Consider the following 27974-nt stretch of genomic DNA (forward strand, 5'->3'; position numbering starts at 1 on the left):
ATGGGCTCTTCTCTGAATGGACACCTGGCCTCTGTGGCGTACATCGGTGTTTGGTGGATTTAGTCACTGTGAGTCTGTAGTTCACCTGTGGGAGTCCTGCTAAAGTTCAGATCTGGGTCAGAGAGGGACAGGACTCTGGTGCATGATTAGTTTTGCAGGATCGTGTCAACTTGGAGGGCTGCTGATCACCTTTCCCTGGCAGCCCTGTCTCTGGGCACCACTTTTCTGAACATGAGTCAGGCACATGAGCCCTTTTGATGTTGATGGGGCCAGGACTTCAGGGTGTTCTCTCCCCTGCAGCTGGAAGGAGGACGGTGTCTGCTCCAGAGGCCTCAGTGGGGCTTCATTTTCCATTCCGATTTCTTCCGTCTGTATCCAGGCAGCTACTGGGTCAAGGACAAGTGGCTGACCCCCTGCTCTCAGCCAGGCCCTCACCTACTTCCTGGACATCACAACTCCCGCAAACCAGCTGCTGCTCTGAAAGCTGGCCCAGAGGCCAAGACCAGAGGCTGGAGACCCTGTGTCAGGTGAAGGTTAGGGCTGGCCGGTGAGGCAGGGACAGGGTTCCAGAGTTGGGGGAGCCAGAGCTCAGAGCTGTTCTTTAAGCTCTGATGGGGATCCACCCCAGCTTTCCAAAGTGAGACTGTCCAAGGCTGGTGAGACGTCAGGCATCTTCTCTCATCCCATCTCTAGGACACAGTTGCATTGACTGAGCTGAATTTTTCTGAGTGTCTCCAGGACACAACTGAAGTGCTTCTTCGGAAATTAGCTATCAAAGGAGAGCTGCTATTTCTCGTCTGTCTTATATTCCCCAAGCCTGGAACAAGCCTGGAGCTTAGGAAGTGTTAGAAGATGGATGGTGTAGATGAATTTGGACATAATGACACATGAGTAGTTGAATGAATAAATTAATGGGAGAATGCATTAACTCACCTACCACTTTCTAGGCCCAAATCTTTGCAAAAGGCGCTGAATGTCGTTATTACTATCATCTTTATAGCTAATTATCTTGATTCCAGGCACCTCCACTTCCATTATCCTGTGGGTACATTGTATCAACTTGGCACACAATTTCTAATTTAATTCTCACAGCATCCCCTCAAGGTAGGTTATACTATCCTCATGTCACAAAGATTAAGTAATTGGGGCCAGGTCCCACAGTTCGAATCCAGTCAAACTTTGAACCCAGGTCTGTATGATTCCAAAGCCCTGCCCCAAATTAGATTACAAAAAAGATGCGATTCCTGCCCGCAAGTGGCTGACGCTGACATTCTAAGCACATGAGTTCAGTAAATGCTACTCGCTGGCCTGAGTTCCCCCAGTACAGGAAGGGCTCCGTTTCCAGCTTTGTCAACTCAGCACCCTGGACAGCGCCTGGAACTGCCAAGGGTTTGTTGAGGGAGGGAATGAATAAAGCAATGAATGAATACTGGATTGTGACAGCCTCTTCCCATGGTGTGGGGCAGGAAGCCTGAGTGGCTCACACTGCTCTTGGCTTTCAGCCCTTGGAGTACAACAAGTGGAAGTTCACCAACACCCCCACCTTCCTGGAGGTGGTGGAGGAGTTCCCGTCCCTGCGGGTGTCTGCTGGCTTCCTGCCCTTTCAGCTCCCTATTCTGAAACCCCGGTGCTACTCCATCAGCTCCTCCAGGGACCGCACAACGACGGAGGTCCACCTCACTGTGGCCGTGCTCACATACTGCACCCAGGGTAAGATTAGGGCACAGGCTTTGGGACCATCCAACTCTGCTGTTTACGGACAGCTCTTCAACATCGCTGAGCTTTTGTCTCCTCAGGTGTTAAACACTCACCTTTGCTGCTCACAGGAGGAGGTGTGAGGGAGCGATTACTATGAACCAGTCACTGAGCTAACCCTTTTCCATGTGTATTATCCGTAACCATGTGAGATGGGGTCTGTGTGCATTTTACAGGTGAGGAAACTGAGGTAGAAGGAGGTTAAGCCACCTGCATAAAGTCACACTATTAGCATGTAATAAGTGAGATTCAAACCCAAGTAGTCTGACTGCCAAGTCCAAGTTCTCAACCATCCTACTCCACTCTGCTGTCATACTACTGTGGGGACGATTTAGTGGGATCAAATGTAGAAAGCATCCAGTCCTCAGTGAGAGTCCAATGAGTCTTCATCTTCCTGAAAGTCCAGCCAAAAACAGGGGTGATTCTGTCCAGATTGTTCATTGACTCCCTCCCTCACTCACTCAGCAGTGATGTATTTCACAGGTGTCTGTGCTTGGAACCGTGGTGGAAACAGCACATGTTGCCTCTGCTTCATGGAGCTTCCCATCTAGAGGGGACAATGAAGAGAGAGCATGGAAATAGACGACTCTTGTTATGTGGGTGCTAGGAAGAGGAGCACAGGGGCTGTGAGGGCAGAGGATGAGGGATGGGCTCACATAGGCTGGAAGGTCCAAACCTTGTCAATTAGGGCGGGCTCCTCCACTGCATGAACCGTGCCCCTGCTGTGCCTTCCATAACTGAGCGTTGCCTGGGTTGGAAAGCTGGGAGCTAGCCCACACCTCAGAGCCCTCTGTGCTGGGAGCAGCACAGTCACACAGTTTCTAAAAACTGGGCAGAGGCCTAATTGCTCTGCCGGAGACCATCAGCCCAGACCAAGTCTCCATCATCAGATCAAGAGAGGACAGGCAGGCACATGCTTTGAGAGCAAGATTCCATCCAGAGGAAAACCAAAGGGACTTCTCAAGTTGGTTGGAGGTCCCCTATAATGCTGGGCCGTTGGGAATGGAATGTAACCCAGAGAAAGATGGAGCTTCCACAAGCCCAGGAGGGGACACTCGAGGAGACAGAGACATTTCAGAGCAACTGAATGCTCAGCACGTTGTCCACCATCCAGGCCTCCTACCAGCAAGGGCTATACTCGTGGAGACGCTCTGGGGCAGTGACTGTGGCCACCCTGTGGGACCACTTTATGCTACTGTCATTGGAGCTGAGTGGTGGGCTGGGCAGGTCCTGGAGAAACTCTTGGAGGGAGCACTGGACTAGGAGTTAGGGAAGCTGAGCTGTGACCTGACTCCACTGCTGCCTGAGTGACCTTGTACAGGTCATTTTCCCTCTCTGAGACTCAGTTTCTGCATTGGCCAAAGGAGAGGTTTGCAGATTCTCTGGTCCCTTCCAGCCATCACCAGCTCTGGGTATATAGAGGGTGGATCTCAGAACCAGGAGGAAAACAGCCCCTCCTTAAAGCCAGCAGAGCTCCTGTGTGGTCTGTTGGAGGAGGTGTGTCAGTGAGGGAGGAGCTGCTGGGACAGGTCCCGCACGGGCACTAGGGGATGACGTTGGTCAGGTCTGCACTGTCCCTGCAGATGGCCAGGGCCCCCTTGCACCAGGGCATCTGCAGCACATGGTTCTGTAGCCTGAAGCTGCCTGACCCCCTGTGCTGCTTTGTGTGGAGGTAAGTCCCCCTCTGGTTTGTCCAATGTGGAGCCACTGGGCCATGGGACTTCTGGTTTGAAAGGCAGGGATCTGGGGTTTAGGTGCCACTCTGGGCCCCTTGGCCCACGAGAAGGCATTATGCTCACACTGGGCCTCTCCATTCTATCTCCTGCTAGAGAGCATGGCCAAGTCTCTAGCAGGGGCACGGACAGAGATGCCAGTGGTGGTGGAGCCCAGAGAACAATGAGGCCCAGCTTTTTCTCAAAGGGTCCCCATGGTGAAGTGACGGTGTCTCTAGACAGGGGAATGAAGCAACCCAGAGGAATTGGGAAATATAATTAGAGCTCACTATCTCCATCCCACCACCACGATGACCCCCAACCACACCCCCAGGTCCTCAGTCCTTGCCCCGTGTGTGCATCAGTCGATGGTGCCCGAAGACTGGGGCCTCTCTCTTTCTGTCCCCCTCAGTCTAAGTGATTTCTAGCTCCCTGAGGACCACGCCCATCCTTGCATCCTCATCGGGCCTGGCACAGGCATTGCCCCCTTCTGCAGTTTCTGACTGCAGCAGCTCCATGATGCCGAGAACAGAGGTACAGCTGGAGGGCTCCTTGGAGGTGGGGAGGGGGCACCCGTTGACCAGCACCTGCCTGGAGCAGGACTGGAGCTGTGGGAGAGTTGTGCCACCACCCAACAAACAGTCACTGGCCCCCTCCCAAGTTTGCCTCAGTCTGTGTGGACAAGCGATCTGAACACCCTGGGCCTCAGGTTCCTCATCTGCAAAGTGGGGAAAATACTAGATCGGATGCTTGGGGGGATGAAATGAGATTTCAAGTTGAGGTCCCAGCTCCTCAGGCCTTAAGCTGAGGCCCGCCTTCTGGTGGCCACCCTGGTAACTGCATCCCACTGGGTCTTGCAGGGCTCCAAGGTGGCTGCATGACCCTGGTGTTCGGGCGCCATCACCTGGATGAGGACCACCTCTATCAGGAGGAGATGCTGGAGATGGCCTGGAAGGGTGTGCTGTATGAGGTGCACACAGCCTGTCCTCGCCTGCCTGAACAGCCCAAGGTAAAGGCAGCAGCTGCCCAGGCAGTGGGGGAGCCTTCAAAGCTCAGACTATGGAGGTGCCTGACTCCCCACATGCCCCTCACCCCTCTGAGCCTTCATCTCCTCAGCTCTAAAGGGAAGCAGGTAGATATTACATTCACTCTTCCAGGAGAAGAGACAGGCCCCGAGATGTTCACAACCAAGTCAGGGGCACACGGTGGGTTCATTCCAGTGCCCAGCCCCCTGAAGTTCCTCCTCCTGGGATATGTGACTGCCCAGGGAGAGCTGGTCCAGGCTGCCCTCACACTCAAGCACAGCAAGGCTGGAGGGCAGCTGCTGCTCCCACCACAGCCCATGGGCTCTGCTGCCCCAGGGGGCACTTTGCCGTGTGAGCCTGGAGAGTTGGGGCAGTCTCCTGGATCAGCCCTTGTGCACTTGCCCCATCCCAGCTCCTCCCAGACCCCACGCTCTGGCCCATTGCTGGGTCACTGGAATCTTGTGTGGAACAAGAGCAGGGAGTCCCCGATGGACTCCTGGGCTTCTGTGCAACTGGGGAGCCCAGGGCTCCGTGTCCTGCTCTGAATGACAGTGGGGATCCCAGGGACAGTCTGCCCAGAAAGGCTCCCTTCTGTGGGGAGTGGGCACCTGAGCCTCACTGGGCAGGGGAAGTGGCTCGAGTGGTGCCTCTTTGAATCATGGAGAATTCTGAGTCAATCCGGGAGCCCCACTGGACGGTCAGCACCTTGTGGTCAATGTCCATCTCCCCAGCGCAGCCCAGGCCTGGCCGGGCAGGTGGTGAGTGCACCTCTGCATCTCAAGTCTTGTCCTGTGCAAGATCCTGACTGGGAGGGTGCTCATCCTGCACTTGAAGGTCCAGCCAATCGTGCCCCATGCCCATGTCGCCACGGCCAACAGGCCTGACTGAAAGCTTCGCCCCCAGCGGCAGGGGCCTGGTCTCCTTTGGTTTCAGGAATACGTTTAAGACATCCTGCGCCAGCAGCTGGCCGGCGAGTTGCTCCACATGCTCCATGAGGAGCAAGGCCACATCCATGTCTGTGGGGACGTGCACATGGCCTGGGACGTGGCCCACACCCTGAAGCAGCTGGTGGCTGCCAAGCTGCGCCCGAGTGAGGAGCAGGTCTAGGGCCATTTCTTCCAGCTTAAGGTACAGCAGCTGGTGTGTGGGCTACGGATAGAGGTCAAGGGCACGGGCCAGGGAGCCAGGACTCGAGAGTCAGGCTCAGAACAGTCCTGGATCCCAAGGGCATCCTAGAGGTGCCTGGAAGTCAGAGCTGACCGGACAGTAAGAGACCTGACTGTGCATCCTGGTCTGTTGCTCAGTTCAACAGATCAAACCCATTGTTTTACGACAAGACTTCTCAGAGCCTCTAACACTCTATGTGCATCGGCACACTTCAAGACAGGAGCAATACACAACATTTCACAAATGCATTTGTCTCAGAGCCACGTTTTCTGGAGCCTCTGGAGGGACCAGCTCTATGCAGGCCTTACTGTCCATCATAAGCTTTGGGAGATGCTTAGACGTCCACACCAGAGCAGGCGCCGATGGGAGGGAAAAAGCCCAGTTTAGATCCAGCATGATCTAGACTTGGCAGTGGGAAGGCAAACGGCTCAAGAGTGTACGTGTGACAGGGAAGTGGGGGAGCCCAGGGGCTTGTCCCAGTCTGGACCTGATCAACGAGAGGTGGTTGGAGCTGCAGAGCTGACACCCTGGTCTCTGTTTCCCTGTAAAGAGCCGGAAGCGCTACCATGAGGACATCCTTGGTGCTGTAGTTTCCTACAAGCTGAGAAAGGATGGGGCCGGAGGGCAGCCCAGCCATCCCAGAGCGCCATCAGTCCCCGGGAAAAGTTAAAGCTGCTGCCACAGAATGCAGTGAGGGAGACAGCTGTGGGTTAAAGCCTGAGGAGATGGAGGGAAATTATCACGAGCCTCACATCTTATTTCCCCATCTCCATCCCCCTAACCCTTTACTTGACCTGCTACAAAGTAGCAGCCTGGACTGAGTGGAACCTCTTGTCTCGCTTGTGTCCACCATTCCCCAGATAATGGAGGGTTGGGGCCTCCCTGGTCCCTTGGAGACGAAATCTGCAATGCCAGGCATGGCCAGTGGGTGAGGATGCGACTGGCTTCTGATTGCACCAGTTACAGTGACCAGAAGGAGGCGCTGTCATGCCACTAGGTATTAACAGCCCCACATAGAGTTATTTATGCCGCTGTATTGAACAAAAACAAACTCCAGTCTGCCCCCCATGGGCACTAGGGCCTTCCTTGTATGACTCCTCAGTGGACATATTTATATGAAGTGTACTGTACTTTAAACCCAGTGTGAGTGTGGGTGGTTGTTTTATAGGGAAAGGCGCCCTAAATTATGTAGGATTGGGGACTAGTGGGGCACCACAGCCTGCACAAATATGCCCACAACGGGTCGTACAGGCTTGGCCACACCACTTCTCTGATGTGGCCACCAGGTATAGGGAGGCCCACGGAGTTGTGTGCACATGTGAAAGCCTGGGATGGGCCGAGGGAGCACGGGCTGGCCTGCGCGGCCTGAGCTGACCTCCCCCAGGAGGCCTCTCACCTGGGGCTGTGGGAGGTACCATTGCACGCGATGCCAGTTCTCTAGTGAAGGCCCGGACCACATTCTCGTCTTAGAAGTCATCACAGTTTGCTAAGGGGCCACGTGTGTCATGAGGTTTTATTTATTTATTTTTTTGAGGAAGATTAGCCCTAAGGTAACATGTGCCACGAATCCTCCTCTTTTTGCGGAGGAAGACTGGCCCTGAGCTAAGGTCCGTGCCCATTCCCCTCTACTTTTTGTATGTGGGACGCCTAGCACAGCATGGCGTGCCAAGCAGTGCCTTGTCCACGGCTGGGATCCATTCCGGGGAACCCCGGGGCGCCCAAGTGGAATGGGCGCCCTCAACCGTTGTGCCACCAGGCCGGCCCCTGTCACGAGATTTTGACCCACAAAGATTAAGCACCTGAGAGAGTAGTCAGGTGAGGTCGGGCTGCGTGTCAAGGACTCAGCAGAGAGTGAAGGACACACGTCTTACCTGGGGAAGGTTTCTCAGGGGCTGAGCCATGTTTCCTTCTCCAGTGAGAACAAGGAAGGATCTCAGCCGGGGGCTCAGTGGGGTCTGGACAAATCTGTCCCCAGCTTGGCTTGGCCTCCGGGTCATTGGCTCCCTGCCCACTTCTCCCCTCCCCGCTTCTACTCAGATGAGGAGAGAGGGGCATGCCAGCCTCCAGTGTCCCAGCAGTGCATCTGGGACGTGGTCAACAATTTGGTCATCTATCCAGGTGCCTCCCAGCCTCCAATGTGCACACAAACCCTCTGGGCTCTCGGGACAGTGTAGACTCTGACCCAGCAGGTCTGCCCTGGGCCCAAGATGCTGTGTTTCTAACAAGCTCCCAGGTGCTGCTGCTGCTGTGCTGAGGACTACGCTTTGAGCCCCACCCTGGTTCCCGAGGCGCTAGAGTCTTGATGGAGCTGGGAGGACGTGTTGACATCATGTGGACACAGAGCCCAGCGTCCCTGTCCTGGCCCAGAGGGTGGCAGAACCCCACACACAGAGCCACTTTTCCCACCAGCCTCCAACCACTAAGGCCGGGGAACCCGCAGTGGAACCCCACAAACTGGCCTCTCTTCTAAGTCGGCCTCATCTGACCCAACCTTCCACCTCCTCCCACTGGGACACAGGGTTCTGTTGAGCTGGCCCTGCCATCTGGCCTCCTGGCCCTGCTTCGGCCACCATGAACTCTGGCCCAGCCCTTGGCCCATCTCGGGGCTGTTTCCTGGGTTCACCTCTGTTCCCCAGCTTCCTGTGTCAGAGATTCCTGCACAAGAGGGCTGAGCCCGGCCTGCTTTCTCTCACACCCTTGAGGGGTTTGTGGGGGACCCACGGGGAGCAGGTGTGGACGTCAGGACCACATCCCCCAACTCTGATCAAAATGAGCCCACACTCTCTCCTCCCACTCCTCTCAGCCAGGGCTTCCCCAATTTCAGAGATTCCAAATGTCTCCACAGACACTTAATAAACCACAACCAGCCTGTACGTGTGCCAAAAGCCTTTTTCTTTCTTTCTTAGAAGGACATGGGGAGGGGAGAGGACCCTGCTGAGATGGGTCCCATCAGTTGGTGGAAACCAGCAGGGTGTCATCAGGGAGCTTTCCTGGATCCGGGGAAGGGCTGGTGCAGGTGCAGGAGAGGCTGAAGTTGGGAGCCAGGGAGGGGCCGAGGAGACCACCTCCCCTGGGGAGTGAAGAGCAGCTGGCCTGGGACTGACTGGAGCTGACTGGGTTGGGGATGCAGCTGAGAGGCAGACGGGGTGTGGGCCTGGGCCAGGTGCTTGGGAAGACTCAGCACCCTCCCTTTCTGCCGAGGGGACTGAACCTGGGGCTGCAGGCTGTGTGGACCACCCCTCTCCTCGGAGGGAGGGATTTGGCAGCTGGAGCCCCCGGTCCTGGCTGGACCAAGGAAGGCGGTGCCAGCCAGCTGCCCTCAGCACTCCAGGCTGGCTGCAGCCTCAGCAGGGCCAGACAAGGACGTGGTCTCCCCAGAAAAGAGACCCTCGACAGGCTGGGAAGGGCTGGGGCTGGGGCAGGGACGGGGAAGGTGGAGGTGTTGAGCAGATCCAGACAGCAACGTGCCCCAGCCCTCGACCCCAGGCCAGGGATCCCGCCTATTTCTGTATGCCACTCAGCTGGATGTCGCCCACCACTTCCAGGACATTGATGGTGGGTAGGTCCTTCAGGCGGTGTTTGTAGTCAAACAGGTGCTGACCATCCACCTCCACCTTGAAGCGGTGCTCTTCACACATGATGCCCACCTGAACAGAGAGGCCACGTCACTTCCCCTCCACTTGGGAAGTCCTCAGACCTAAATGCAGGCTACTGTCTCCCTCCCTCCTTCTTGCCTTCCTCATACCTTAATCGAGCAGGCCCCACACCTCCCTTCTAGCTGCTCTGAAGGATTCATTCTTCACTCAACATGCCCCAGGCTCTCCTGCCTCTGTGCTTTTGCATATTGTGTTCCCACTGCCCTGAATGCCCTTCCTTTTGTGCTCCGCATTCTGCTCCCCTTGCCCACACGTATGACTGTTCATTCCCTTCAGGATTCTCCCCGCTCCCTCCAGGAAGGAGAGCCTTCCCTGCCTTCCTGAGCTCCTCACGGCCTCCTAGTCAAGTCACGTGTCCCCCCAGGGCATGTCCCCACCCCATCCTCATTCTCCAACTGGACCCTGAGCCTCCAGGGCAGGAACGCTGGCTTGTCCATCCACATCCCTAGAACCCAGTGCACAGGAGGCTCCGCACCTGCACTGCTGCAGCGCCAGCCTCCTAACCTGTCTTTTCCACCCCAACCTTTCTCCAGGAGGCCCTCGGAGCACATCTGTGAAAATGTCATCATCCCCATCGCAGTAGCGGACACTTGCACACTTACTGCTCACCAGGCACTGTCCTAAGTGTGTCACAAACACGATTTCATTTCACTCTTACATCGCTATGGATTGATGTTATTATTAGTCCATTTTTAGAAGAGGAAACTGAGGCACAGAGCAGTTAAGTCACTTGTTCAACTCACACAGTTACCTAGAAATGAAAGCACATCGCCCTCTGGCTTGACACACATCAACTCACTGTATTAAAATCCCAGCTATTTACGTGGCCCTCACGGCCAGACATCAGTCATTTCAACCCTGAGGGAGAATCATCAGGGCGGATTTTAAAATACGGAGGCCCAGGCTCACCCCGTTGTTGGCCGGGGGTGAGTTCAGGCACTAATTTCTCTTCTTTAATCTCCCAGGGGTTTGACTGTGTGGTCGGGGCTGAGAACACCTGCTCTGTGTGAGCCAGGCCTCAGCCGCCCCACCCACACCTCTCTGTCCTCACTGTCCACCTGGGAGCCCCCGCCCCCTGGTCCCAGACAGGCCCCGCCCAGACTTCGCCTCTGCAGGAACAGCGGCTCCCTCCACTGTCAGTCCGAAAGCACCAGCAGATCTTTGTCAGGCAGCTCCTTCTGGCACTGGGGTCATGGTGCCCACCTCGGAGAGCTGTCCTCTCTAAGGCAGTGTGGCCCCTTGCCCGGGCCTCACTCTATCCCTCTATTCTGTTTTGCTTTCTGCAGAGCACCTGTTCTTATCTGCGAGGGTCTGTCCATTCGTTTGTGTCCTGGTTCCTCTGCCTCCTAAACTGCAGACTCTATGGGGCAGGGAGTCTGTCTGCTCCATGCTGTAACCCAGCCCCTGGGGTGCTTCCTGCACAAAGTGCATCCTGACAGAATAGCTGATGAATGATTGTTGAATGAGTGAGTGACTGAGTGAATAAAGGGAGGACTCCTCATTCTTGGGCTCCATCTGGCACTTATCGGCTGTGTGACCTCAGGCAAGTAACTTCAACTTGTGAGTCTGTTTCCTCATCTGTAAAGAACAGATAGCACCACCTACCCTAGGTGGGGCAGTAACAGTAAAATAATAACAACCACTAGTTGAACACTTTCTCTTCTTCTGTGCATAGCCCTTACTACGGAGGCATCAGCTCCCATCTCATTCGAGGGGCCCCCAGATACTTCCACCAACTGCTCTGTTTGCCCTGTGAGAGCCCCTCTGAGCCGCAGGCTCGGGCAGCTTACCGAGAAGCTCTGGCCTGGGATGAACGGCATTTCTCCAGACAGGTCTCTCTCCTCATGCCCCCAAGAGCCATTGATCAGGGTGTTGCGGACCACGGTGTTGTCACAGAAACGGGGGTTCAGGTGGAAGGCAATGTCAGTCCCAGAGCGCAGGTTGATGTGGAACCTGGGGGTGGGCAGCTCACATTGACCTCATCTGACCACAGAGCTCGGGGTCCCTGCCCCTCCCCAGCCCGCCCAGAGCCATGGCGATGGCCAGAATGACCCTGGGCTGTCTCTCCTCCTGGCTTACCTATAAGCACTGTGCTGGACGGTGCCCGACACCATGATGTGCTTGTAGGGGTGCAGCCCACCTGGGATGCCGGTGAAGTACGGATTCTCCTCCTGGGAGGAGAGGACCAGGTCAGCCAGCAGCAGCCACAGCAGCCGCCACTGCAGGGGCACCTGGTGCCAATTTCCATGAATTTGGACGGTCAACTGAGTTTGACAACCCTGCCTGTGAGTAACATATTTTCAAGAAAGGACTCCATGACACCTTTACTTAGTTCAGTAATGCCAAATGAGAACGTCCCAGCCTTCCTCAAATGTACGGGCTTAAACTCTCACGAAAAGATCTTTGGCTGGACACAAAACGACACTTGGGAGGAGAAGGGAAGGCCATATACTATGCTCACGGTGAAAGGACAATTTTAAAGGTGAAGCTCCTGTCAACAGTCTTCTCGTTTACTTGGGTGTTTTGAGGAACCTCAGCTTCCTAGAGGACTGCTTTCCTGTTGTCACTGCCCCTCGCCTCCCACCCTGCCCAACACAGACAACACCTCCGCCCCGTCCTGGGAACACAGTTACATAGGCTGGGTTGGGATACGCCAGAGGAGGGAAGGCGGGATTCTGTTGAAAAGAGAACAGGAAATTCAGTGTGGGAGTGACATATGCACGGGCCCCACACAGTCGAGAGGGGATGCTCCAATGTGACACTGAGGTCATAAGGCTTTAGCCCTTAGATTCTCCATCACTTCCTTCTCATGTCAGCCTTGGTGGGATGTCCTGTCATGTTCCCAGGCCCCATCACAGTCTCCTGCCCCTCCACCCAGGGCAGCCCACTGGCTCCAGGCCTCCCGTCTGACGTGCACTGGCAGGAGGAGGAGCAGCAGCTCCATCCTGTGAGCAGCAGGGACATCCTGGGGCTCGTCCTCAGGATGCAGGGCCCCCTCTCCACACGCTGGACCACTGCACTCTCTCTCAGTGACAGAAGGAGCCGATTTCCTGCTGGTCCCTAGGGGACCTGCCTCTGTGGCCACTAGGTGAGTCCAGCCTGCTGCAGACTCTGCTGTCCCCAGGAGAGTTTCACTCCTTGTCTCCTGAGAAGAGGGCCCGGCCCCAATGTCCCCATCCACTTGCTAAACTGCTTTCTTCCTGACTCTAGGACCCTAGAATTCAGCCCTATGGGAAGAGGGATGCGGTGGTGCTGTGAGCTGATCAGAGCTTTCAGACTTACCAGCGACAACGTCAGTCCAGCAGCTCTCGCTGACGCCTTCTTTGTTTCCATCTGGAAGAAAGAAACCCGGGTCTTATCCAGCCCGCCCCAGCATGGAGATCACCACCTGCCACCAGAGGGCACCACGGAACACAATCCTTTGAGATGAGCGAATCCTGTTCGGGTCCCCAGCCCTATGGACCTGAACAGACCCCCAAAATTGGCTGATAAGGGTGTTTCTTCTCTCAGGGGGTGAGGGAGGGGCAAAGGTTGCCTCTAGAGAAGGAATTTGTCTGCACTGTGGCCTCAGGCCCACATTTCGTCTCAGTGGAGTTTCCAGCACAGCCTCACTTGGCAGGTGGGGTGGAAGGTGGGGCCTCGGTCTTCTGTGGCTGCCACGGTGGCAGAGGACTGAGCCAAGAAGTGAGATTCTGGGTGTTTCCCAATTCATCAGGGCCCAATCCCCAGCTTCCTCCCCCAGCACTGCAGCCAGGCAGATGATCAAGGGCTCCGCCACACCCTCCCTATGGGAGATGACTGATGCCTGTCCTGCCTCCTCCTTTTAATCCACAGGAAGAACTAAAATGAAGAGACTGCAAAGAGAGAGCAAGAGACTGGAAATAGAAGCAGGGTTGGCCGGCCTGATGCCTGGAGTCAAAGGGGATAGTAAATCAAAATGGCGGTTAACATTGGTGCTCCATGATGGTGAGACCGCGGCTGAAACTGTGGTCAGAAATGCCCCTCCTGACTCGCCCTCGCCTCCTTCCTGCTCCCATCAGCCTTCCCGAGGCTGTGGTTGGATCTCCCCACCTCCCAGGTTCCCTGTGCTTAGGAAGCGGGTGGGCCAGGGTTGGAGGAGGGGAACATTTCCATTTGCTCCTTCAGAGAGAGAGGAGGACCTGTCTGATGCAGACCAGCCAGCTTCCCTCAGCTCCCATTGCTTCCAGGGCCGTATTTCACCCAGAAGGTGCAGACTAGCATTTACAGAGGGCCTGTCGTGTGCCAGGCTCGGGCTCCAGCGCTCTCCAAAGGAGACAATCTTAGCTCCTATTTCACTAGTGAGGCAACCAGGCTCAGAAGCGTTAAGCAACTTGCCCAAGCTCGCCCAGGGAGCAAGTGACAAGGTGAAAATGGTGCCGAGTTCTGTCTGGTTGTGTCCACCCACCCTGTCCTCCTCAGGCCAGGGCCCAAGTGGGGCTGCCCTACAAGGGCTCCCTGGAGCCGCACCAGGCCTGCAGCCAGCATGACTGGAGGCAGATGTCCAAGCTGGACCACGATGGACCACAGGAGGGCTATGTGGACAGACACCCCTTCCCCCGCCCCCACTGTTCTGGAGCCAAAGGAGGGAGCTGGTCCAGCTCCCCTTCCTGTCCTCGACCCTGTGCCCCCGGAGCTGACTGATCTTCGTGCCCTGACTGGTTTCCTCTTCTACTGCCTCTGCAAACCACACTCCACATTCACGTACCCAGTGCCTCCTGCGTGCCTGGCACTGTGCAGAGTGCTGGGGATACACACTGAGCAAGCCATAGTCCCAGCCTGCAAGGCTCAGGGGCTGAGGGAAGGGGTGGGTGGAGTGAAGGGGACAGATACGTAAGCACAATTACATCAGGATGTGGTGACTGGCATGACACAGAGATGTACAGAGTCCACGGAGACATGGGATGTGGGGAGGCTTGCAGTGATCTGCCAGGCAGGGAAGATGCCCACAGAGGAGTGACATATTTCAGCAGAGCATTGAAGGGCCTTTAGGGGTTGGCTGCAGGTGAGGTGGCTAAGGGTGCTTTCAGTCCCAGGACAGCATGTGTTAAAGCCTGGTGGCCCCAGAGATGCTCGAGTGAGCAGTGGAGCCTGTGTGAGCTTCATGGGGAAGGCTGAGGCTAGTAGGTGCGCTGGGGAAAGACTGGGGAGGATGCTGCATGTCCTGCTGGGGAGTTTGCCTTTGTTTTGAAGGACTTGGATCTTGGAAGATTCCTAAGCAGGGAGAAGATGCCATCAGATTTGCTTATAGGAAGGTCACTGCCACAGTGAGTGGATGTGAGGAGAGTGGGGAGCTACAGCACGGTCCTCGTGGTGGGGGGTCAGTTGGCCTGGACCAAGGCAATGGCTTCTGGAGGGAGAGGCGTTAGTGACCTGGAGAGGGATACATGGAGAGGGAAGAACCAGGACAACTCCCGGGTCCCGGCTCTGGGTGCCTGGTGGAGGGAGACGGGGACCCTTTGGTGGGGGCTGTATTTGTTGGTCCATCCAGGTCCCTGAAAACATTGGTTTTTTGACAGCATTGTTGCAGCCTTTATCCAGGTTCCTTTAACGGCTTGGTTTTCAAGGTGTTGCAAATTACTTTGGTGAGCAGCGTCCTGTCCTGCCTGTGGTCGCAGCCTTGTCCCGGCCCTCTGAGGCGCTGGGACTGAGCAGCACAGCCAGCCTCGTGCCCTTCCCGCCACACTTTGGAGACAGAAGAGTGGTCCCTGCTGCTTGAGGTCAGCTGGTCCCCAAGAGCTCCTGGCACCTGTGGGGACCGCACCTGTCCTCTTTCCTGTCAGACTCCAAGGCCCCGTTTGAGCTCTAGGCTGCCCACAGGAGGACTATACTTGTCATCTGGAAAATCTGGCTTCTGAATGCCAGGACTGCAAAGTAAAAACCAGTCAACAGAATGGTACACAGGCAGGGCCTGGCCGGGGCTCCAGGATCCCCATGTGATGGAGAACGCGCCCAGGGGGAAACGTTCTTCCCGGAGGCTCTGTTGCCTGCCTCCCCCAGTATCACTCTCTGTGGGCACCTCTCTCCTCTGGGGTGAATCAAGGCACCTTCCTTCTCTGTCTCTTACCATTGGGGACGTGTGTCCAGTGGCCCCAACCTCTCTGAGCCACAGTTCTTCCCTGTGTGACACAGGGATGACCAGCCTCACGGTGTTGAAATGAGGCCGCCTGCAGACAGGTCCTCCACACAGGTGGCACAAAAGTGCAAGAGGCCGCCCTCTGTGCCCCACACTGCAGGGGCAGCCCCACTCCTCTCACTCCTGAGACGGCCCCTCTGCAGACACCCTGGACCTGCCCTGGCCTCATGACCTCACCTCAGGGAGCACCAGCTCCTCAGGGGCCTTCCCTGCTGTGCCCAGACTCCTGCCAGCACTGAGCCCTTCTGAAGCCCTGTGTGTGCTGGGCACATGCAGGCACTCTAGAGATGCTGCCTGCCTCCATCCTCATCCCAACCCCGGGAGTAGGGGACAGGGTCACCTCATTCTACAGATGTAGAAACTGAGGCCCACAGAGATCAGAGGAACTTGCCTGAGGTCATCCAGCTAGTCAGGGGCTGAACCCAGGAAGGCCAGCTCCAAAGTAAGTGCCCTCGACTGCCATGCTGGGTCGTCACCCTCCCCAGAAGTCTTGTTTACTGCCCTTCATGCAAACAAAACATCGCTCTTCTCATCACTACTCACGCCTGTCTTCTACCCCCTCCACCGGCACCTAGGACCAGGCCCCCAGAGGGAGCTCAGGAACCCTTTGTCACACGCACAAGTCCTGGTGCTCATCACCCTCCAGCCCTGACAGGCTCAGGGGAGACCAGCGTGGAGCAGAGGCTGTGTCAGGATCGCCCCATCTGGCATCCCTGCCTTTCTTGTGTTCTCTCTAGGATGCCTCCCTCCCCAGCCTCCCAAGAGATGTTTCCTCGGAGCCCCAGAGCTGCTTACCCTGGGCCAGCACTGCCCCATGCCCACATCCCGGCACTCACTGGGTTCACGGAGCCAGGCTGTGTGGTGCTGGTCATGTCTCCACCGCCTGTGAGGCTGTCTGCTTCTCACACCAGCCGGGCAGTCGTCTGCACTGGGGAGGTCTTCACAGAGACATAGATACCAACTCAATTTGGCAGTCATTCAATGGGGAGGAGCCAGAAGCAACAGGAAGTCGATGTAAAGAAAGAGAGAAAGTCGAGTCCTGGGGAAGGTGAGGTGATGGTGGGACCTGGGGAGAGGGAAGTGGACATTGCACCCCCCCCAAGTGACCCTTCCCTCCTCTCCCCTCCTGTGCTCCACCCCTGAGACTGAATCATGTCTGGCTCATAGAGGTTCAAAGAGCCTGACCACACTGACGTGACAGGGAGTTTCTAGACAATTCTGCCCATTAGTATGCAACTGTCTCCTGAGGATGCTTGGTCAGTGTCCAGAAAACAGTGGGGCTACATGACAGGGCCTGTGTGGCTGCACATGCCTGTGCCCAGGGTGGTGCTGGTGGTGGGAAGGCCTGGTGAGTCCCATCTGACACACAGTAAATTGAGGCTCAAAGAGTCTAAGGGCCACGCTCAAGGTCACACAGCTCACTAGTGGCAGCCTGAGCTATAGGAGGATACTTAGGGTCTCAGAAAAGTATTTCTCCCTTTTAAGATTTTATTTCTTGGGGGCCGGCTCCATGGCCGAGTGGTTAAGTTCGCGCGCTCCGCTGCGGCGGCCCAGGGTTCGGATCCTGGGCGTGGACAGGGCACTTCTTGTCAGGCCAGGTTGAGGCAGCGTCCCACATCCCACAACTAGAAGGACCTGCAACTAAGATATACAACTGTGTACAGAGGGGGTTTGGGGAGATAAAGCAGAAAAAAAAAGAAAGATTGGCAACAGTTGTTAGCCCAGGTGCCAATCCTTAAAAAAAAAAAAAAAAGATTTTATTTCTTGTACAAAAACATAATCGTGTACAAAGAAATGTTTGCAACGAGAAAACGTCGTAATGGAGATTGTCGCCCAGGAGTATTGTGCTGCCCTGGGAGCTTCTGAGCGCCTCTCTATGAGTTGATCTCCTTCTTTTCTTTCCTTCTCTGTTTTTTCTGGGCTTCAGAATGGAGAGACAGGATAAGTCTTGGACATAAGAGAACATGCCAAGTGACATGGGGGTGGGGGAGACATATTAAATAAACTGTCCTTCCTTGGCTCTAGCACCTGGTTAGGGGACAGGATTGAGTGAGAGCGTTGAGCAGGATAGGCTGGGTCGGGCGGTGGGGAGGGGGACGGTGAAGTCAAGCAGCTCCCTGTAATGTGCTAGGCAGAGCCCCAGGGGTCAAGCCAAGGGAAGCAGTTCAGGGTCATTCAGCTCCAGTGGGTAAAAGGAATCCCCAGGCTGAACATCTGTCTACATCCCTCTTCCTCATGGCACCAGGCTTGATGCCCCAGAATTTGCAAAGACAGACTTTGAGACACTGCTATAGCCTGAGGCCTCACGTCCCCTTGCTCACCCTCCATCCCCTCTATATTCCTGCATCCACCAGACTTTGAAAGGATTTAAGGGGTAGACGGCACAGTTGGAGCAGAAACAAGGGAAGGGAAGGGAAATGCTTTGGGACACCAGAGACAATGCCATCATTGATGCACATATAGAACAACTGGCACTCCCATTCATTGCCTGTCTGAAGTGTTAAATAATATAACTTTGGAAACTTCTTGGTGGGTTGTAGTAAAGTCAAATATCTACCTCTCGTATGTCCCGGCTGTTCTACTCCTAGGCATTTACCCAAGAGAGGTAATGACACATACATGTGTTCATACCAGCTTGACTCACCACAGCCCCAAACTGGAAACAACACAAACGTTCGCCACCAGGAGAAAGAACAAGTGAATTATAGTATTCATACGATGGAATGCCCTCAGCAATCAAAAGGAGCCACGGATACAGAAAGCAACATCAATGAAGCTCACCGTCGAGCAGAAGAAGGCAGACACAAGTGAGCAGGTCCCGTGATGACAGGTCAGAAGAGCGATTTCCCTTGGAGGGGCCGGAGGAGCCTTCTGGGGCTGGCAGTGTTCTGAGTGGGATCTGGATGGCGGCCACACAGCTGTTTATGTACGTAAAAACTCATCCAGCAAACTAGAATCTGTGCATTTTACTCTAAGCTTATATCTCAGTCAAGTGCTTTAAACAAAGCAACAGACCGCCAGAGCCCAGGGAGACACAGGGACAGCAGGAGTTGGAGCAAATCAGCACTTTGCTGTCGCCACGGACCTTGGAGGTGAGTCACAGTGAGTCCAGACCAAAAAGGAGAGCCCCAGGGCCCTCTGCTCCCACCCTGCAGGGAGGGACGACAGTCAAACCCAAGGCCAGTGAATTTGCAGACTTGTTAACACAGTAGGGATGCATCTTCAAGACACCGTGCCAGGGCACAGTTGACCTGGGCAGCCTGATATCACTGTGGGGTCACCAGCATCTAGTCCCAGGGCCTCCCTCTGGGCTAAAGGAGTTGGGAAGCAGCAGTTGGGAAAGTTCCATCTCAGAGCTCTTTATTCAAAGTCCCAGACATGTGTCTGAGGCTCTGTCTTCTCTGCACTACAGACTGAAGGCTATATACAAAGTGTGAGTCTGCCACCTCCACCTGTTAGGATGGCCACTGTAAAAAAAACCCAGAAAATGACAGGTTGCTGCAGATGTGGAGAAGGAGCCCTTGGGCGCTGTTGGTGGGTGGGTCAAATGCTGTGGCTGCTGTTGAAAAGGTCCTGTAAGCGCCTGACAATAAGGTGTTGATTGCTGAGGCATCCGTTTCAAAGATAACCATCTCAAATGAACACACTGCCAGCTGCGTGACACAACCACTTGCAAAACAACCAGATGAGGAACTGCTCTGTCCCCATCCATGAAGTTCTCCCTTTTCACAAAGCCCTGGGGGACCTAGATCACTGACCGAGGGGCGACCCTGCTCTTCTCTTCCTGCCCCCTAATGCCCACCCAGCGAGCCCATCCTTGGGACTAGAGCATCTGTGGATTTTGGTATCTGCAGTGGTCTTGGAACCAGTTCCCTGCAGATACCAAGGGACGACTGTAACTGATAGAACAAATAGAAAATCACTAAAGAGATGGATGATTGAAACACAACAAACCCAACCTAACTGTCATTTATGGAACGCTGCTCTCAACAACAGTAGGGTATACCTTCTTCTCAAGCACACATCAAAATCAAGCCAAAACCCCAGTGGACATTTTTCTGGAGGGTTGGGGGGAATTAACAAGCTGATTCTAAAATTTATATGAAAAGGTAGCGGATCTAGATGAGACAAAACAATCTTCATAAAGAGAAACAAGGTTCGCTTAAGGTATCTTGATTTCATGACTTACTCCAGTGCTAGCCTAGTCAGGATGGCAAGGTATTTCTGTAAAGACAGACGATTAGGTCAATCAGCATAGAAAGTCCTGAAATAGACCCACACTTATTTGGTCAATTGACTTTCAACAAAGGCACCAAAGCAACTCAATGTGGAAAGAAACTCCTTCTTAACAAACAGTGCTACACACACTACCCAGCTATGTGCAAAACGATGAATCTTGAGCCATAGCTCACCCTACACACAAAATAATCTCGAAATGGATCATGGATGTAAATGTAAAACCCAAAACTATAAAGCCTTTAGGAAAGAAATTAGGAGGTTGTCCGCAAGCTTAGGATAGGCGAAGCCTTCCCGGACAGCAACCAAAAGCTCACAACCATAAAAGAAAAGAAGATAAAATAGGTGTCATCAAATTAAAAACTCCTGTTCTTCGGCGTGTTAAAATTGCTACAACTATAAAGACTGACAACACCAAGTGTTAGCAAGAGTGTGGAGCAACTGAACTTTCACTAACTGCTGGTGAGAGTGGTAAACCACACCACAACGGTGACCCACATTGGACATTGTTCCCGTAGTTTCTCATAAAGTTAAGCATGCCTTCCTTATAACCTAGAAATTCCACCCCTAGGTATTTACCCAAAGTAAAGAAGCTCATATGTCCACACAAAGACCTGTGCAAGAATTTCATCGCAGCTTGATTCATAAATAGCCCAAGTGTCCAACGGAAAGCAGATGGATGAACAATCCTGGTGCGGTCATACCACAGAACACCATGCGGTAATAAAAGAACAAACCGCTGACAAACACAACAGAGAAAAGTCTCAAAAATGTTCTGCTGAGAAAAAGAAGGTAGACACAAAATGTGCACACTGAATGCCTCCATTCATAGGAAGTTCTACAACAGGCACAAGAAATCTGTGATGAAGGAAATCAGACAGTGGTTGCCGCTGGAGAAGTAGGGGTGGCCTGACAAGGGGCCGGAGGGATCTTTCTGGGGCGATAGAAATGTTCCCTTTCTCAAAAAGAGAATAGGTTATTTGCGTGTATGTACTTGTCCAACTCACCATTCTACACATGAGGGTGCTGTGCTTTTCACTGGGCAGTCCACCTCAATTTCTAAGAAATAGCTTGAGATGGGCCCAAGGAGCTCAATCCCATGCGTATTTCCAAATTTCAAAAAAAAAAAAAAAAAAAAAAAAAGAAGCACACAGCCGGCCCTGCTCTACATCAGCAAGAGAGACGGTGAGGATGGAGAGACATAGTATGTCACCCAGGAGAGACCATACAATGCGAGGTCCCCGAATTGTCTTCCAGCCTGGACAGACCACCTCCAGGCCCGGGCTGACTCTCCCCATAGCCTGGGAATTCAAAGGGGAGCCTCGACATGCAGACAACACGCTCCATCAGCAGAATCTTCTTGCCACCTTAGCGAAGGCCCTGCTCCAGCTCTCACGCTCCTTCTCTTGGCCTCTGCTTGGCAAAGGCTCACATGGGCTCTGGCACCCAGCTTGTGGACAGGGCGAATGGAAGGGCAGCCGGGCTTCCTGGGACTGACTCCCTGAGAGCCAGTGATGAGCCCCACCTGCACCCAGGCCGGCCCTTTGTCCATGGGGGCTGCTGCCTGAGTCGCTCCTTCCCCCATCAGGAATGGAAACTGAACCCTTCTTTGGAGGAAAGAGGAAGGAGTGAGGAGGCTTGGCTTGGAAGGGGAAGGACACGAGGACCCCTAATTGGGGCAGAAAAGGGACCCTGGCAGGGCAGGGTGGCAGGCTTCCCCCTGGCTTGTCCCCCAGCCCCTTCCCGCCCCTCCCTCCAGCTGAGCTCCCATTAGCAGAGCCGGGCAGGGCAGGTCTCAGCCTGAGGAGAGGATTTAAAGCATTCGGAGTTCAGGAGCCCCTTCCCACTGGAATCAGTTGTTTTCCAGGAAAAGTAGGGTGCACATACCACCATGACACCTACCCCCTTTTCAGCCCTCAAGCTAATATTCCAAGCACTGGAGGAAGAGAAGAAACAGCATAGTGACACTCGTGCTCTGGTGAATCAAGACTGTCTCCCAGGGCCTGGGGTTCGGTAGTTTGCGGGTAGGGCCGGATATCTACATTTTCAACAAGCACCACAGGAACCAGCCCTATGGCCTAGGGGTTAAAGGTCAGTGTGCTCTGCTTCGGTGGTCCAGGTTCAGTTCCTGGGAGCAGAACCACACCACTCGTCCATCAGTGGCCATGCTGTGGCAGCAGCTCACATGGAAGAACCAGAAAAACTTACAACTATGTACAACTATGGACTGTGGCTTCACGGGGGAAAAGGAAGGAAAAAGGAGGAAGATAGGCAACAGATGTCAGCTTAGAGAAAATCTTCCCCTGCAAAAACAAAGCAAAACAAAAGAAGCACCCTAGGCAGATCTGGGTTTTGTGGAGCATCTTTAAGAAAAAACAGGTCTTACTTTCTAAAAATAGATGACAATGAAAACACATTGCTAGAGCCCTGCTCAGGGTCCCCAAAAGTGAGAGTCCCTGCAGTCCAAGTCTCATAGACCTGCCCGTGAGTCCACCTCTGAGCCCAGAGGATTCCGATGGGAGGGGACAGTGAAACTCCTTTGAGGAAGCACCGACCGACACTTCATTCACAAGCATTTACTGTGCACCTGCTTCATGCTTTGCCCTGGGCTTGGCTCTGGAGACCACAGACCCAGAGGACACTGACAGTTCCCTCCAAAGATTAAAAAATCGTTATGGTTCCTGGTGACGCAACTTATGCAATGCTCCAACATGCTATGAAGGAAGTGTACCAGGCTTCCAGTGGGGCACAGCAGCTGAGGGAAGCTGGGCAAGTTATTTGAACTCTCTAGGCCTCAATTTCCTCATCTGTAAAATGGAGCTTGGGGCTGGCCCGGTCATGCAGCAGTTAAGTGCGCACATTCCGCTTCTCGGCGGCCCAGGGCTCGCCGGTTCAGATCCCGGGTGCAGACATTGCACCGCTTGGCACGCCATGCTGTGGTAGGCATCCCACATATAAAGTAGAGGAAGATGGGCACGGATGTTAGCTCAGGACCAGACTTCCTCAGCAAAAAGAGGAGGACTGGCAGTAGTTAGCTCAGGGCTAATCTTCTTGAAAAAGAAAAAAATGGAGCTAATCACAGGCCATATTCCATAAGGTTGCTGTGAGGATGAAACAAGCAGACGTAAGTCAATGCCTGGCAGAGGGAGCACACCACAAATCACATCTGTGTCCTCACGTATCTCACCTGTGGGTGGTGGAGCCAGGACGGAGTTTGGAGAGTAGGTGGCCTTGGGGCTGAGTCTTGGAAGATCCGTGGTGTCCCTTCCATGGGTGTCAGGATGAGGTGTGGAAGAGCATGGAGCTCTGTGGAATCGAGAACACTCACAGTCACTGTCCACACTTCCTCACTGGGGACCCATGTGAGCAAACCTTTAGCACCAGACATGCAAAAGATTAGCGTTGTATGGGTTAATTAGCCAGACACATAGCTGCCACTGCCTTTAGGCTTTGGGGACTAGCCTGAGACTAGCCTTACTTCCCCATTTCTTTTCAATAAACTTCAATGCATTTATTCTAAAAGCAAACTTTATTCCATGACCATAAATGAAAACTATTGCCGCTTCCACAAATAAAGACTAATGGTGGGTGAAATGGGTGATGGCGGTCATATGACTTTTGGAGCAACACAAACATTCAGACCATAGCAGTTGACAAAAGTCCCAAACATCATAAAATCCAGAATAACAATATTTTTATTAATTATTTCCTGTCATTATAATACTTACCTATTTTTTTGTCTGCATACTCTTTGCTTCTTCCTGATCTGAAGATTAGACACATTTTCCATAGAGAAAGTAGAAAGGTCATTCTGTCTCTCCAATGCCCTGCTTCTTCTCCAAGCCTGTGTACTTTCGTACCATGCAACGTGGGACACATTCCTACCTGATGCATTTCTGACCCTGCTTCTTTACATCTGAACCAAGCTGAGTGGGCACATGGGCAAGAGGAGTGTTCCAGAAGCCAGTCCTATGCTGTCTCAATGCAAATAATCAATACCCAATCTATAGATAAGAAATATAGAGTGATGTTTATTGATCCTAATGTGAGGACCAGCCCAGAAGAGCCTTTCCAGCGAGAAGAAATCACTCTGGGGGAGCTTGGTTTACAGCATGGTTATTTGCTCTGTCAGAGACCCTCAGCACAGGCCAAGTCTCTGTCCTCAGACTGAGAGAGGACAGGCAGGCACATCCTGTGAGAGCAGGATTCCACCCAGAGGAAAACTAAAGGGACTTCTCTAGTTGGTTGGAGGGCCCCTCTAATGCTGGGTCATTGGGAAGGGAATGTAACCCAGAGAAAGATGGGGTTTCCACAGGCCCAGGAGGGGCCACTCGAGGAGACAGGGAAACGTCAGAGCAGCAGAATGCTCAGCAGGTTGTCCATCACCCAGGCCTCCTGCCAGCAAGGGCTATACCCATGGAGATGCTCTTGGTCAGTGACTATGGCCACCCTGTGGGGTCACTTTGCTCTACTGTCATTGGAGCTGAGGGGTGGGCTTGGCGGGTCCCTGGAGAAACTCTTGGAGGGAGCACTGGAGTAGGAGTCCGGGAAGCGGAGCCGTGACCTGAGTCTACTGCTGCCTGAGTGACCTTGTAGAAGCCACTTTCTCGCTCTGAGACTCAGTATCTGCAGTGGCAACAGGAGAGGTTTGCACACTGGCTAGTCGCTTCCAGCCATCACCAGCTCTGGGTGTATGGAGGGTGGATCTCAGAACCAGGAGAAAAACAGCCCTTCACTAAATCGGCAGAGCTCCTGAGTGGGCTGTGGGAGGAGGCGTGTCAGTGTGGCAGGAGCTGGTGGGACAGGTCCCGCATGGACGCTAGGGGGCGATGTTGGTCAGGTCTGTACCTTCCTTGCAGATGGCCAGGGGCCCCTGCATCAGGGCATCTGCAGCATAGGGCTCAGCAGCCTGAAGCCTCAAGACCCGGGGCCCTGCTTTGTGCAAAGGTAAGTCCCCCTCCATTCTGTGCATTGTGGGACCAGTGGGCCATAGGAGTTCTGGGTGGAAAGGGAGGGATCTGGGCACTACGTGCCACTCCGGGGCCCTTGGCCCATGAAGAAGGCGCTGGGCTCACAGTGGGCCCCTCCATTCTATCCCCGGCTATGGAGCATGGCCCAGGCTCCAGTAGAGACAGAGATACCAGTGGTGGTGGGGCTCAGAGGACAGTGAGGCCCAGGCCTTTCTCAAAAGGCCCCCAAGGTGAGGTGATGGTCTGCCTGGACAGGAGAATGAAGCAGCCTTGGGAAGTCCTGTTTGAGCTCACTGTCTCCACCCCCCTACGCTATGACCCTCAACTACACCACCAGGTCCCTGGTCCCTGTCTGGCGTGTGCATCAGATTAGTGTGTCTGAGGACTGGGTCCTCTCTTTTTCTGGCCCCTCGCATGCCAGTGGCTTGCAGCTCCCCGAGGACCCCTCCCATCCTAGCATCCTCATTGGGCCCGTAAACAGACATCACCCCTTTCTGCAGTTTCTGGCTGCAGCGACTCCATGATGCCGAGAACAGAGGTCGAGTTAGAGGGCTCCTGGGGGTGGGGATGGGGGCACCCATTGGCCAGCACCTGCCTGGGAGCACAAGCGGAGCTGTGGGAGAGTTGTGCCACTGGCCTACAAATATTTCTTCACCTGTCTCCCAAGTTTGCTTCAGCCTGTGTGGATGAGTGATCTGAACTTCCTCGGCCTCAGTTTCGTCATGCGGAAAGTGGGGAATATACTAGATCAGATATTGGGAGGATGAAATGAGTTGTCACGTTGGGCGCCCAGCTCCTCAGGTCTAGAGCAGGGGCCCGCCCTCTGGTGGCCAGCCTGGTAACTGCATCCCACTGGGTCTTGCAGGGCTCAAGGTGGCCCCATGAGCCTGGTGTTCTGGTGCCACCACCCAGATAAGGACCACCTCTATCGGGAGGAGATGTGGGAGATGGCCTGGGAGGGGCTGCTGCATGAGGTGCACACAGCCTATTCTGGCCTGCCTGGCCAGCACAAGGTAAGGCCAGCAGCTACCCGGTCAGTGGGGGAGCCTTCAAATCACAGACTATGGGGGTGCCCTGGATCCCCGCACGCCCCTCACCCCTCTGAGCCTTCATCCTCTCAGCTCTAAAAGGGGTGTGGGTACATATTACCTTGACTCTTCCAGGAGAAGAGACAGGCCCCGAGACGTTGAGGACCAAGTCAGGGGCACACAGTGGGTTCATTCCAGTGCCCAGCCCCCTGAAGGTCCTCCTCCCAGGATAAGTGACTGCCCAGGGAGAGGTGGTCCAGGCCGGCTTCATGTTCAAGCACAGCAAAGCTGGGGGGCAGCCGCTGCTCCCACCACGGCCCATGGGCTCTGCTGCCCCTGGGGGCACTGTGTCTTGTGAGCCTGGAGAGTCGGGACAGACTCTTGGCTCAGCCCTTGTGCACTTGCCCCATCCCAGCTTCTCCCAGACCCAGCGCTCCGGCCCATTGCTGGGGTCACTGGCATCTTGTGTGGAACAAGAGCAGGGAGTCCCCGCTGGACTCCTGGGTTTCTGTGTAACTGGGGAGCCCAGGGCTCCGTGTCCTGCTCTGAATGACAGTGGGGACCCCAGGGACAGTCTGTCCCGAGAGGCTGCCTTGTGTGGGGAGTGGGCGCCTGAGCCTCACTGAGCAGGAGAAGTGGCTCGAGTGATGCCTCTTTGAATCATGGAGAATTCTGAGTCAATCCGGGAGCCCCACTGGACGGTCAGCACCTTGTGGTCAATGTCCCTCTCTCCAGCGCAGCCCAGGCCTGGCTGGGCAGGTGGTCAGTGCACCTCCGCATCTCAAGTCTGGTCCTGTGCAAGATCGTGACTGGGAGGGTGCGCTCATCCTGCACTTGAAGGTGCAGCCCATCGTGCCCCATGCCCATGTCCCCACGACCAACAGGCCTGACTGCAAGCTTCGCCCCCAGCGGCAGGGGCCTGATCTCCTCTGGTTTCAGGACTACATTCAAGTCATCCTGCGCCAGCAGCTGGCTGGCGAGTTGCTCCACAAGCTCCATGAGGACCAAGGTCACATCCATGTCTGTGGGGATGTGCACATGGCCCGGGGTGTGGACCACACCCTGAAGCAGCTGGTGGCTGCCAAGCTGCGCCTGAGTGAGGAGCAGGTCTAGGGCCATTTCTTCCAGCTTAAGGTACAGCAGCTGGTGTGTGGGCTACGGATGGAGGTCAAGGGCACGGGTCAGGGAACCAGGACTCGAGAGTCAGGCTCAGAACAGTCCTGGATCCCAAGGGAGTCCTAGAGGTGCCTGGAAGTCAGAGCTGACCGGACAGTAAGAGGCCTGACTGTGCATCCTGGTCTGTTGCTCAGTTCAACAGAGGCAAACGCCTTGCTTTACGACAAGACTTCTCAGAGCCTCTAATAAGCTATGTGCATCGTGACACATCAAGACGGGAGCAAGTACGCAGCATCTCCCAAATGCATTTGTCTCAGAGCCACATTTCCTGGAGCCTCTGGAGGGACAAGCTCTAGGCAGGCCCTACTGTCCATCATAAGCTTGGGGAGATGCTTAGACGTCCACACCAGAGCAGGTGCCGATGGGAGGGAAAGAGCCTAGTTTAGATCCAGCATGATCTAGGCTCAGCAGTGGGAAGGCAATGGCTCGGGAGTGTACGTGTGACAGGGAAGCAGGGGAGCCCAAGGGCTCGTCCCAGCCTGGACCTGATGAACGAGAGGTGACTGGAGCGGCATAGCTGACACCCTGGCCTCTGTTTCCCTGAAAAGAGCCAGAAGCGCTACCACGAAGACATCTTTGGCGCCGTAGTTCCCTACAAGCTGAGAAAGGATGGGGCCTCAGGGCAGCCCAGCCATCCCAGAGCGCCATCAGCCTCCAGGAAAAATTAAAGCTGCTGCCACAGAATTCAGTGACAGAGTCAACTCTGGATTACAGCCTGCGGAGATGGAGGGAAATTATAACCAGCCTCACATCTATTTCCCCATTTCCTTCCCCACCCCCCTAACCCTTTGCTTGACCTGCTACCAAGTAGCAGCCTGGACTGAGTGGAACCTCTTGTCTTCCTTGTGTCCACCATTCTCCAGATAATGGAGAGTTGGGGCCTCCCTGGTCCCTTGGAGACGAAATCTGCAATGCTGGGCATGGCCAGTGGGTGAGGATGCGACTGGCTTCTGATTGCACCAGTTACAGTGACCAGAAGGAGGCGCTGTCATGCCACTAGGTATTTACAGCCCCACGTAGAGTTATTTATGCCTCTGTATTTAATAAAAACAAACTCCAGTCTGCCCCCCATGGGCACAAGGGCCTTCCTTGTAT

General features: G+C 54.6%; 1 protein-coding gene and 1 pseudogene across 1 annotated transcript; one reads left to right on the forward strand and one right to left on the reverse strand.

Annotated features, from left to right (window-relative positions):
- Window positions 1-27547, forward strand: LOC138915092 (nitric oxide synthase, inducible-like; annotated as a pseudogene).
- On the reverse strand, window positions 8530-16419 carry LOC138916178 (galectin-5-like). The gene is made up of 5 exons (XM_070226428.1): window positions 16306-16419; window positions 12598-12648; window positions 11395-11486; window positions 11106-11268; window positions 8530-9306 (listed from the first exon to the last, which is right to left on the reverse strand). Exons 1-5 carry the CDS (start codon window positions 16339-16341, stop codon window positions 9160-9162), a joined length of 489 nt encoding a protein of 162 aa, XP_070082529.1. The 5' UTR covers window positions 16342-16419; the 3' UTR covers window positions 8530-9159.
- Window positions 27548-27974: the final 427 nt, after the last annotated feature.

Source organism: Equus caballus, chromosome 11 (assembly GCF_041296265.1).
Source record: "Equus caballus isolate H_3958 breed thoroughbred chromosome 11, TB-T2T, whole genome shotgun sequence".
NCBI lineage: Eukaryota > Metazoa > Chordata > Mammalia > Perissodactyla > Equidae > Equus > Equus caballus.